The following is a 12903-nucleotide window of genomic DNA, read 5'->3' on the forward strand; positions in this document are numbered from 1 at the left end:
TGGATTGTATAGACGTTATGTACTGTATCTGTTATATTATGTGACATTATGAATCTGAATTGATGTGAATCTTGAGTCTTCACCTGTTTTCCATTCCACTAATTGTCCACCAGTAGAACCAGTCCCGATTTGGGTTGATTGAGTAGTCACACCCTGCTGATCTGCAATGGGTCTCATCTGTGTATTTAACCCATTAAGACAGGGGTCTGGGACCCCTAGGGGGTCCTCAGAGTTACTACAGGGGGTCCGCCAAATCTTTTGTGTTATGATTATTTATTTTTTTACCGTAACCACTTGAACCCTAGCATCCCTTTTCTGAGAAGAACTTCAGCCAAAAATAGCCGATCTACAAGCTCACAACGCCTCGCTCTGTGAGCTTGTAGATCGGCTATTTTTGGCAAAGAGGTATAGATGTAGAGGGAAAAATATATATATAAAATATATATATACTCTCTCTTTTTTCTTTAGTGCAGTGGTGTTCAACCTTTTTTTGTGTCAAGGACCCCCAAATTGACTCAAAATAGCCCACAGACCCCCATTAGAAAAGATATGCCAGGGACTCAACCATTTTCATTTCTTGGGGGGTCCCAATCATCATCATTAGTGTTCATTTAACTCTGAGAGTGTACAAATGGAACCAAATGGACCCGTTAGGGTTTGTACACTCTCAGAGTTACAGATGGGGACCCCCTGGAACCCCCTCAAGGACCACTGGTGGTCCCCGGACCACTGGTTGAGAACCACTGCTTCAGTGAATATACGAGAGCGAGAGAGAGAGAGAGCGAGAGAGAGCGAGAAAATGAATATATTTTAAGTACACAAAGTTTATTTCGCTACAATCTACGGACTTCTCTCAGCTGTTTCTGTTGCGAGGTTACTATGGCAACCTCAGTAACAATCTCCGCCTACTACAGCCGTTTCCGTTTCCGTATCCGTTCTACACCGGATATCTGTTTCCGTTCTAGACCTAGTCTCGCGTTGCCAGACAGCTATTTCCCTATGATAACAGTCTGGCCACGCGAGACTATCCCAGACCGGATATCAGCTTCGGGTTGGAGGGAATTCCTAAAGCAGCTCTTAACTCCTCAAGGTAAGTTGTAATATGTTCTATGCATGTATTTATAAGAAATAAATCGTTAAATATACACCACAACACGATAGAACATGTTACTATGTAGCAAGTTTGTTGATCTGTAGCCTTAGATCAAGACTATTGTAGATTAGTATTATCGAGTCTTCCTTTTACCGTCGTATCCACGAGAGTCTTAGCGACCACATCCCCGTTTGTCCTGGCATTTTACCAGTAAAGCCCGTATTTCTCCAAACGTGTACAAATACAAGATATAAGGTGCTTACCCGCTTGCCCCAAATGTTACCTAGGTGTCTGGGGTATTTGTGTAATGTATTAGTCCATATTTTCCAATAAATAAGTGTTTTAATCCCGTCTGTGGCCAATTCTGTCGGAAGTTCCTAATGGGTGTTAGTGACGGGGCGCATCTGGTGAACGCCGGAATTACACTCAATGTAAACAGGAATTAAACGAGGGGGGGAATGGCGTTCGGTCACAGATGGGATTAAAACACTTCTTTATTGACAAATATGGACTAATACATTGCATAAATACTCCGGACACCTAGTTAATATTTGGGGCAAGCACCTAATACTTTGCATTTTGTACATGTGTTACTGGTGACATTCATCAAAATCGATAAAATACATCTACGATATCTGCCCTGTGCAATGTTTGTTACAGAGCCCTAAAACATGGTTCTTGTACATTTTTCAGACCACGGACCCCTTAACAGAGAGACAATTAACCACTGACTCTGTATGCAAGAACCTGTTCTGGACATATAGGCCAAGCTATACCAACCTCAACAGGCTAATTGAGGGCAAAAGGTCTGCCTTTTTTCAACACCAAACCTCCTCTCCTAAAATAGCATATCTACAAGCTCACAACACTTTGAAAAATGTCAGTGAGACCCCTGAGAGAGAAATGAAGCAGGGACCCCCACATATGTTGTATTGTAGATTACACTTTTTGTATTGTAGATTACACTTTTTGTAAGCCAGGTCTGGCTTACATGAGGCTTTGTACCTGTTTTCTCCATACATGGGCATGGTCACTTTGTCCTTAGGCCCCAGCCATAAAAGTCTGTCCCCCTTTCGTCCATATATGGGCATAGACACAGGCTGACACGTCATGTGAAGTCCGGCTTAGCCGTGACGTAGTGCTCTGATCTTATAAAGTAAGATCAGAGCTAATAAGTACTTATTCTGGGTCTGGCAAAACCAGGTCTCCTGGTCTTGTTCATAGATTATTGTTTCTCCAGACATTATCCACGTAGACCATCAATACTTAGTTGAAAACATGACATTTGACCTGTTGTGAGCTTGTAGGTCTGCTATTTTTGGCAAATGTTCCTACCAGAATAGGGATGCTAGGGTTCAAATGGTTAATGTAAAGATAATAATAATAATTGCCCCCCTGTAGTAAACTTGTTAATCAGTTATTTTTGGCATAGTACAAAATAATTCAGTAGGCTTAATAAATAATTCAGTAGGCTTAAATTTCTTACCGTGATAATGTCATGATCATTTGGTCTGTAACTTTACTGTGCATAGTGAAAGTCAAACTTGTCTCATGTTTCCAATGTGCCAGTAGAATAAACAATGTCAATGTGTTATTGGATGGTCAACACATTAGTCCGTACCCTTATTATTATTTAAGAATTCTATACATATTGGCATTATTCAGATTTTGCACTCTGAATAATGCATTAGTTTGTAGTAATAAATAATGTGATTTGTTATAATTTTTTTCTTGTTTAAATAGGTCGACATGGGCAAATTTAAGACATTCAGACCGTACATCAAAGTCCAACAGATTCCAGGAGGAAGAGGAGGAAGGACAAGGACGTACAAAAGTTACCTGCAGAGGGACCAAGAAGGGACCAGACCCGTGTCCAAGAAGCTACCAGCCTGCTTCTTGTCACCAGCAGCACATGAGAGTGACTGTGACCAAGCCTCGGCTAGCACCAGTCGTCAAGAGAGCAATATGCCACTGTGGAGGCATGGCAACGAGTACGCCAAATACTCCTCACTGTCAGTTCTGAGCTCCTTTGCCCTCCAGAAGAGACAGCCTGCACAGTTTGCAGTGTTTTCCTCACTGATGGAAGTGAGCTGTGGCGATGCAGCGACTGTGGTAGTGAGGCCTTCTTCTGTTCGGCATGTGTCAAGAAAGTCCATCAGAGCACTGCTGTGGTGCATGTGCTAGAAAAATGGGAGGTTTGTATCACTCAGAGATGAGAATCAACTTTATTGTCACATCACAGGTTTTCAGGTGTAAAGAAGTGGGCGAAATTATCTTTTGTGCAAGCTCCATCGTTGTAGTCGTTTCGTTTCAGAAAGGAGGGCCAGGAGAGCAATATCAAAATGTTGCCCACCATATGAATAGTGGGCAACTGAATGAGCTTAACATATTAACTCTGTGTAAATGTAGGGCCTACGTCTTCTGTCCGTGCCTATACATATTACTTCTATATAGCAGAAGTCATGTAGACTCTTATTATTCTTACATGTTGTAATTTACTGTGCTTTAAGAAGTTTGTTGTGATTTTCTTTTTATCGTTAAGGCAGGCAAATTTCAACAGAGGATTCGCTACCGAGGATTCCTGATGGCTTCAGCTGGAATTGGTCGAGGAAGGATGGCCACCAATGCCAAATGTCATATGACCGTGTACTGAAAGTATTCGACTATCAAGGTACTTAACATTTTTAGATGTCACGAAGCAGTAAGGAGGAAAATTCTGAAGAACTAAAATGTAGGCAACACCACCTCACACCTGTTCTGTGTGTCATAAATTCTAGGAAGGTCTCATGATGTTTGCCTGCAGTTCTGTCAGTGCGAAGCGGAAGTCGCAACACTTCTTCGGTATAGCCTTTGGCCGGCTACCGCAAAGAGACCCCAAAGCGCCGTTTCAATCAAACTCATGGACATGATCTGCAGGTTGCAACTTGAGTGTGGTGCATCACTGAAGGCCATCTGTGCAGCCATTCAGTATTCATCAGTGTCTTCCAAGGTTTGCTGAATAGTAGCTGTTATCCATATGATTCCTCTTTTACCATCACCAGCTTGTTATGCGTTTTAATAGTGACAGCCCTGTTGAGAATATGACTGTTTCCATTACAGTGCCAAGACCTCTACCGCCTTCTGGTAAAAGAGGCATATGAAGAATACAGGCATCTGAGATACCAGTTGACTACACTGCGCCATCTTGGGCCTGATGTAACTGATGGGACACAGTGTCCTGTTTGTCCACAAGTATGCTGTGTTAAATTAAGGATGTTTATTTTATGCTGTGTTAAATTAAGGATGTTTATTTTATGCTGTGTTAAATTAAGGATGTTTATTAATGCAGCTTTATTAATGGGCTACAGAACCCTTGAACTAAGCTTTAATTATCTCTGTGAACATAACACATGAAACAAAATAACAATGCAACTATACAAAATACAGATACATTTTTTATTTATTTTTTTATTTAACCTTTATTTAACCAGTAAAACACATTGAGACAGAGTCTCTTTTACAAGTGGGAACTGGCCAAGGGGCAGATTAAACATTTCACATCACTGCTAAAACAAACAGTACAAATCAGTACAACAGTAATATTAATACATCCATGACTCACAGGAACCTTAAAACAAATCTCCTAGTGAAACTAAAACAACATTTTTTTACTCAGCTCAACCAAACCAAGTAACCTACCAGGAAACTAATCCAATTATTACATGTAGCAATTCATAGAATTTTACCCACATGTACAATGACATAGTTTCTCATTTTTTTATACATCCAAACAATTACAGGTATGAGCAAGTTTCTCAACAATGAAACTTTTAAACCTTCGCACAGAGATAAGTGTGGCAAGTTTCAAACTCTTTTGGAGGTCGTTCCAAGCCCATGGACCATGAAAAGCAAGGCATTTTTTGCCCACCTCAGATGAGAAACCCGGTACTACACAACGTATCCATGCATTAGATCTGAGATTGAGGCCATTTTTTACCACCTCAAATTTTGAGGAGATATAAGTGGGGAGAATTCCACCCAAGATTGCCTTATAGATGAAAGTGTACCAATGCTGCTGCCTACGGGCACCTAGGGAGAACCAGCCGACTGCTGCATACAGAGTACAATGATGAGTCCTAAAGGGTAAGTTAGTTACAAATCTCAATGCCGAATGGTACAATGGATCCAAACTGGCCAATGTAGTGGGACAAGCAAACCTATAGATGGCATCACCATAGTCTAGCTGGGACAAGAACAGACCAGCAACCAATTTTTGGCGAGCTGCTCGGGCAAAGTATGCCTTCAATCTATAGAAGAAACCTATAGTAAATTTCAATTTCTTGCTCAGAGCATCTACATGCAGTTTGAAATTTAAATGCTTATCTAGCCAGAACCCAAGATATTTATAATTATCCACCCACTCAATGGATGTTCCGTCCAGAGTGGTGATACTTAAAGGGGCAGGAGAAGCACGTGGCGTAAACAGGATGGCCTTAGTTTTCTTTCCATTTAGTAGCAGTTTACTTTTGTGTAATTCCTGCTGCAAGGCAATGAAATCAATGGACAAATTTGCTACAGCCAATTCCATTGTTGGCGCACATGTATACAGAACGTGTCATCAGCATACATATGCCTAGAGTGCTGTGATTGATTACAAATATTGTTTATGTATACAAGAAAAAGTAAGGGACCTAAAATGGAGCCCTGAGGAACTCCCTTGACCATGGCTACAGGCTCAGACAAAGTGTCTCCCAATTTGACGCATTGTGTTCGGCCAACCAAGTAACTCTTAAACCAATGTGTCACCTTTTGACTCATACCTACGTTAGAGAGTCTACTTAGCAAGATAGAGTGATGGACAGTGTCAAATGCCTTAGTTAGGTCAATAAATAGAGCAGTGCAGACTAATTTGTCATCCCAGGCATCCTTGATGTCATCCAAAACATTAAGGCATGCCGTGACCGTACTATGTTTTGCTCTAAAACCAGATTGCATAGCATTTAGAATCACATGCGCTTCCAAGAAGTGTTTTACTTGCACTGATACCTGAGCTTCAAGAATCTTAGATAAGGCAGAAAGATTAGAAATTGGCCTATAATTGTTTACATCCAGGGGGTCACCAGCCTTGAGGAGGGGTGAGACATACGCTTGCTTCCATTTAGCCGGTATGTTTTGCGATACTAGAGAAAGGTTTAGAATGTCAGTTAACGGTTCTGCTATTTTTAGCAAATAGGGGTCAAGGCCATCAGGACCGGGAGACTTTTTCGGATCTAAAGAGGTCAGTGCAAGTAGAACATCCGATACAGCTATGGCAGAAAAGTTGAAATCAGAATAAGCATTTGGAACCGTAGATGAGGATGCATCCTCTTCTGAACCTTGCTGGGAGGAGGATGCATTTTCTTCCTCAAAAATATGTCCAGCCCGTTTGAAATGATCATTAAAAGCATTTGCTATTACTCTTTTGTCGCAAACCACAGAATCCCCCACCCGCAACTTTGGGGGGGGGTCCGGTAATTCCCCTCTACTGGAGCAGCTTAACTGCTTTCCAGAAGTTGGCGTGATTACTGGATGTGTCGGAGGTAAGATGGGGCTGGATTGTTTCATGAAACAGCATTGACCATTAACCCAAAAAAAAGGATTACTTGGAATACTGAATTTTGTGTTTTTTAAATCAAATAACTCAAATCAGGATCAAGTTATACAATTATAGTTTTATAACAACATCCCAAGTAATATTTAATTTGAAAGTGATCACTAACACATATCTATTGTTATACAATTTAATCCTTATTTATTGTAGGAAGATGGAGTTCTGGTTCTGGCTGCAGATGGACTGTTTGTTCTACCACGGAAGAAGTCATCGGGGAGAAGCTTTGAAGGACCCAAGCACTTCAACCACTTCTTTTCTCCCCAGGATGATGTTGACGCCTTTGTACAGAAGCAGCAACATACACCCGAGGAGGTAAGAGTTTGACTATATTTCATCATTTGCTGCCTCTTTACTGTTATTTAAAAATCCAAGAATTGTTATTACAGTGGATTTATTCTAAATTCATGTCTGTACGTGCTATATTGTGAGAGAGTAATTGTACTTTCCAACTTTTACAGGGTTGTGCCAGCTTTCAAGCAGGTAGTGCCCTCAGGTCAAAAGTAAAAAATGCCAAATTGGATGAAACGGGGGTTTTTGGCATAGCGTGTAAACATGAGCATCCACGGCGCTTTCTTAGCCTTAAGAGAGGCGAGAGGTACAGCAAATCTCCTTGGCACATCCAATTCACAGTGCGTTAAAATATCCAGATTCAGCTCACATTTTGATCTTTTCTCTAGCCTTTCGAATGCTGTGTACCTCATCAGAGAACTCCAAGAAGACGTGGGGAAAAACAAAAAACTTGTGTTCATGTATGACATAGCATGCAAGTTAAAGCCTCATTTGGAGGTAATCTGTTCTGCATTTTGGCCTGATCCTTGCTTTGTAATAGCTAAACATGATAACAGAAACACAGTTAGTACAAATGTATGTGGACTCAAAACCTCTACCATACATTTAGTGTATGGCTTCAGTAATGCAGTATTCTCATTTCTCTTTTTTCTTCTTTCAGAAGTATTACCCAGATCTCCTGACGAAAACAACGTATGCTGTTCCTGCATTCCACGCCTATGGGCACGGTGTTGTTTGTCAGGTTATTTTGTTCATTTTGTTTTCAAAGTCTATTGTCAATTTGTCACAGACGGTAAACTAACTTGGATATTTACTTCTGGCTTTGGTTCAATGTTTTCTAGATTTCTCAGGGTTGTAGGAATGCTGAGGGTGCAGGCCTTAGTGACGGGGAGCAGTTGGAACGACTGTGGTCATTCCTTCGCCGCTTTGGAAAAGTCACAAAAGAAATGACCCCATCACACAGAATTGACCTGCTGACTGATGCCCTGCTGCACTACAGTGCAAAGATAAGAAAAAGCCAAGGTGATGAAGGGTTGTGATTGTGTTTCACTCTCTCTGGTCTTAGATGCAGTATGCTCATAATTTACTAAAATGTTTGTAAATTAAAAATGTTGGCATCATGTTCGAAAGGATTCTGTGGCATTTCTCATCAAATGTGCCATAGGTCAGATGCAGTAACATGTTTAACCAGTCTGAATTAAATTGCATTGAATTAAAAGATTGGCTACAACAGCCTAATTCAGCCTAATTTCTGTACTCAACATGAGAATAATCAGAAACCTGGATCAGCCAACGCCTTACCAGATTGTAACTGTTGCACATGTATCACACCTGTGACAATTGTGCAGTGTTTGGCTAATGAGTTTGATACATCTATATAACAGAAACCTGTGTTTGAAAACCTAAAGGTGAATTATTTTAGACTATTAACAAAACTCTTTGAAGAATGTGTTATTTATGATTCTATATTATTCTAAGATGTTTTATCAATGTATCAAACACCTTTTTCAGTGGTTGGTGTCCTAACCCCCTATCCACAGGGCCACTGTATTTTCTTTAGCATGAACTTGTCATGCATAATGTTCATTATAATATTTGCTTCCGCCCCTTAGTGCGTTGAGTTGTTGTGAAAATAAATAGGTAATAATATGTCCTCCTTTTTCTCATTTTAAAGCAAAAGCCCTGTGTCTGAAAGCTGAAAAAATCAATTCAGTTGAAGAGGAAGCAAACCGAGAAATGGCTGAAATCATGAAACAGACAGGTACAATGTTGTTTTCTTCCAAAATTTGGATTGCTAAGGGTATGGGATTTGGGACTGCTCCTTTGTCATTTAAGAACTAAAACAAGTCCCCCACCATGAAGACTAGGGGTTGAATCTGCTACCTGGCCGCTCCAATAAACACATTTGGCCAACCTTGTGGGAGGAAAGCAGGCAGGGAGGGTGTTCTCTGTTGCTGCACTAGTGATTCCTACAGGTTGGTCAGGGTGCCTCCTCAGTGGGATGTGGAACTGAGAACAATAGCGTGTACTTCCACATGCGTTATGTCCTCCTGGTGAAACCTTTTCTACCTCTACCTACCTGTGCCTTTTTTGGGGGGCTCAGGGCACCCCTGTATAAAACGTTTTCACCCATGGCACCCCTGAGTTACATTGTTACTTTAAAGCACCTTACATTTATGTCATAAATATGTACATTATGTCCCCTAAGATACAGTATGGCATGAGGAAAACTTGAGACCGATTGACAATGACTTCATACTTGAATTTTAACCTCTTGAATCCCAGCATTGCTATTCTGGGGGGAACATTCGCCAAAAATAGTAGATCTACAAGCGTGCTGTTATAGATCACAAGATATTGTGGTGTTCGAAAAAGAACGCACCAAGTACAGTGCAAGTATAGAGGGGCTAAGTGTTAAACTGAAGTGATACTGATACATTTGTTCTGTAACAGGGGTCTTCCCGTCTCGCCAGCTATTTAATAAACAGAAAATACATGTTCAGGTGGGTTGCCAATTTCAGCCAATCAGGAGAGTACCCATTTATCAGCTTCAATTTGATAGTGTTCCAGTTCCAATGTTGTCTGCTCATTACTTTATCACTTCCAATTTCACTCGTTTAACCTGTGTCCTGTGTTAGCTCTCTCTCCTGATTGGATAAAATTGGTATCCCGACCTGAAAATGCATTTTCTGTTTAATAAAGAGCTGACATGGACACCTCCTGTTACTGAACACACTCTATCAATGAGTGCTATCAGAATATAGGGCTATTTAACCCCTTTTAAATATATATTGTATTTTAATATTTCATATTTTTGTTGCAAGGCCTCACAGAGCTAGACGTACAGCAGTGGGCAGAGCAGTACAAAACAGAGGCCAAGAAGTCTATTGATTGGACCTGGGAGGAGGATTACGTCCAAAAATGAGTGGAGCACCAGGAACTGTGAGTGTGTGTGTGTGTGTGTGTGTGTGTGTGTGTGTGTGTGTGTGTGTGTGTGTGTGTGTGTGTGTGTGTGTGTGTGTGTGTGTGTGTGTGTGTGTGTGTGTGTGTGTGTGTGTGTGTGTGTGTGTGTGTGTGTGTGTGCTGCAAAACATGTTTCTGTTTCTCATTGTGATATAAATGTCATGTTGCATATTGAACAAGTCCTTCTAACTGTTCTGTTGTGGTCATAGCTGCGGCAATATTGCAAGCATATCTCTGTAGTTCAGTACCATGGAATTGAATCAGCTGATGTAAAGCTGAACAGGTTGTTGAGACATTTTTTGCATTCTTATTTTTCCAGAGAAGGCTTGAACAGCGTGACCAGTTCTAATCCTGACCTCATTACACGTTTGGAGAAGTAAGTATACATACAAACAAGCATCCAAAAACAGCTGTAGCACAACAAGTTTGCAAATATGTGCTTATTTCTCGATTGTAACAATGCTTCTTGGTAATACATTTTACACCATGGGAAAGCCTGTTTATTTATGTGTGTTGTGGCCATAAAAAATGCAACCCAAAAATCCCTGCCAATGCCAAACAGCTTATTCTGCTGTTGCTGTTGTTTTGAGCTTCCCAAGCAGTGTACATGGGGTACCTGCGGCCTCCGTGTCTCCCCATAGGAGCCCCCTCAGACCTCCAGGCCATTAAGAGACCGTTTCACTAATCTTGTCTGAGGGACATGCCTTCATTTTCCCATACACCTGCTTGTGTATGGGAAAGTCCCTCTGTTCTTATGGAGGCTTTTTTTCCGGGAGAGGTGAACAACCTAGGATCTCCTGGACTCTGGGTCTGGATCCCACTCTAACAGACCTGTGTTGGAGTCGGATCCTATGGGGAAGCGTGTATCCTATGGAGACACAGAGCTCCCTAGTTAGTTACCCCATGTACCCCCAGGTACCATGGGTATATTTGAAAGTACACCTAGCTTGTTCGTCCTCTTAACTTTAAATGTGGACTGTTCTTTTTATACTACCTGGGGGATTACAGCCTGGGCACTGATGAGCATGTCACTGTGTTTACATACCACTTTCAGGTTGGAGAAGAAGCTACAGACGATTGAGAGGAAACAATGTCTTCGTGAAAGATGGACGTCTGAACGATGTGTACACTTCCAAACTGTAATAGAAGACAAAAAGCGACACCACACACTGCAGGCCATCTACAGACTGGTCTTGGAGCGCAGGTTCTTATGCGGCCTTGTGAGGAAATATGCCGGTAAGTAAATATAGCAATTGTTCGTTGTTTAAAAACTTTAGAAATTAAATCATATATGTAAATGTATGAATCCTTTGTATTGCAGATGGACAGAAGATTGCCATCAGGCTGTCAAAAAAGATAACCATGATTGGTCAGAAGATCAAACGATCGGTGAAAGACTTCAACACCTCCACAACAGCAGCTGACAAGCCCCTGGAGTACCATGAAGTGCTGGAAGTTGACAACCCCATCTGGTCAACAATGGTCAACTCCACCAATGATGTGGAAATGTCCCTTAAACAGAGACTATTTGTTTTGTTGAACACTGCAAAAAGGGCATCAGAAGAGAAGTCGTACCTGGTAGAGGACTGCCGGTCAGGAAAGCTTTTCTACGAGAAGCAAATTCAAGAGCTGGACAAATGCATCCTACCAGACAATCTGCAGTTAATGTCATCTAGACAGGACAAAGGTGCTAATGCTGCTTTGCTTTGCAAGAGAAGGGAATTCTCCAGCTGTCTCGCGGAGTATGTGAATCTTATCCAAACATTAGATGTCTTGGATAAGGTTGTGTACAGCACTGACTCGGACATTAGCACAGACTCCGACACTGATGAGGGGGATGAGGAGGAGGAGGAACTGGAGGAGCAGTCAGTGCAGTAAAAGGCTGCCGTGTTGTGCTCAGATGGGTGTGCATTCAAGTGCGCCCTGATCCAGAAAGGGTTGGCAACCACTGCCAATTGAATATGAACATTGTGAACCTGCTATGAATGTGGGAGTCATAAACAAAATGTCCCTTTTCCTCAAACTTTTTGTATCAAATGTTATGTTGTCAGGTAAGGGTAACTGGTAAGAGAGACTGATAGCTGAGACACCCATGTCATCAGATTATGTTTGAATTGGTTGCAGTGGTACTGTACAATTTCAATGGCCTTCTGTGGTGTGTGTGATAGAATTCTCTATTGGACCAGCATACTGGATTTCAGTGAGTTCACTACTTTCAACCTGCCTTCCCTATTTTGGGCATGTCATTATCGGTGTGGCGAACATTTCAAAACATTAAAAACATGAAAGCATTGCAGATTTACAAGCTCACAATGTATTGCAAGCTTGCAGTTCAGCTTTTTTGAATGTTTTTAAGTGGTTGGGTGCATTTCAATGTCTGAGAGGATTGCTAAAAGGAGCTACATATGTTAATAAATACCTACTTATTAGAGATTACCTGAACCCGCTGTGCCATAAAATGTCTTATCCTTCCCTAAAATCCCACAAAGCTGTCTCAAAAGGACATTTAAAGTAGTGTTCTGTCAATAGAGTACAAGTGTACATAATTGGTCAGTAATTCTATCATAAGACATACTCCTCTTAGGCCAAACATGTTAGGCCAAATGTTTCTACATTTCTTGGCCATGATATATTTTCGACATTTATAATGCAGAATGTAAATTCTTTTTTTGTTTTTTTTTCTGTTGTAAATTCCATGCTTATCTTGACGTTAAGAACGTGAAACAAAGCAAATGAGTTACTTGTTGTATGCTTGGATGCTTGGCTGACTGTTGACCTAATAATAAACACTCCAATAAAACAATGTAGCCTTCCCTGGATTTGGGAAATAAACACATGTGTGTACCACTTTGTCACATTTATTATCCTTATTTAGCTGCTGGACCCAACATTTTTATGGTTAAACTGTAGGTTCAACTGTTTATCTTAA

At 41.0% G+C, this 12903-nt stretch overlaps 1 protein-coding gene across 1 annotated transcript; it reads left to right on the top strand.

Moving 5' to 3' along the window:
• Positions 1–2842: 2842 nt before the first annotated feature.
• On the top strand, positions 2843–11853 carry LOC311041026 (uncharacterized protein; the record flags this gene model as incomplete). Its single annotated transcript, XM_084051463.1, has 11 exons — positions 2843–3178; positions 4193–4324; positions 6873–7034; positions 7181–7317; positions 7400–7508; positions 7672–7752; positions 7853–8033; positions 8686–8772; positions 10804–10879; positions 11029–11210; positions 11296–11853. 11 exons carry the CDS (start codon positions 2843–2845, stop codon positions 11850–11852), a joined length of 2040 nt encoding a protein of 679 aa, XP_083907589.1. The 3' UTR covers position 11853.
• Positions 11854–12903: the final 1050 nt, after the last annotated feature.

This window comes from Gymnoscopelus microlampas, assembly GCF_963454915.1.
Source record: "Gymnoscopelus microlampas genome assembly, chromosome: 24".
Lineage (NCBI taxonomy): Eukaryota > Metazoa > Chordata > Actinopteri > Myctophiformes > Myctophidae > Gymnoscopelus > Gymnoscopelus microlampas.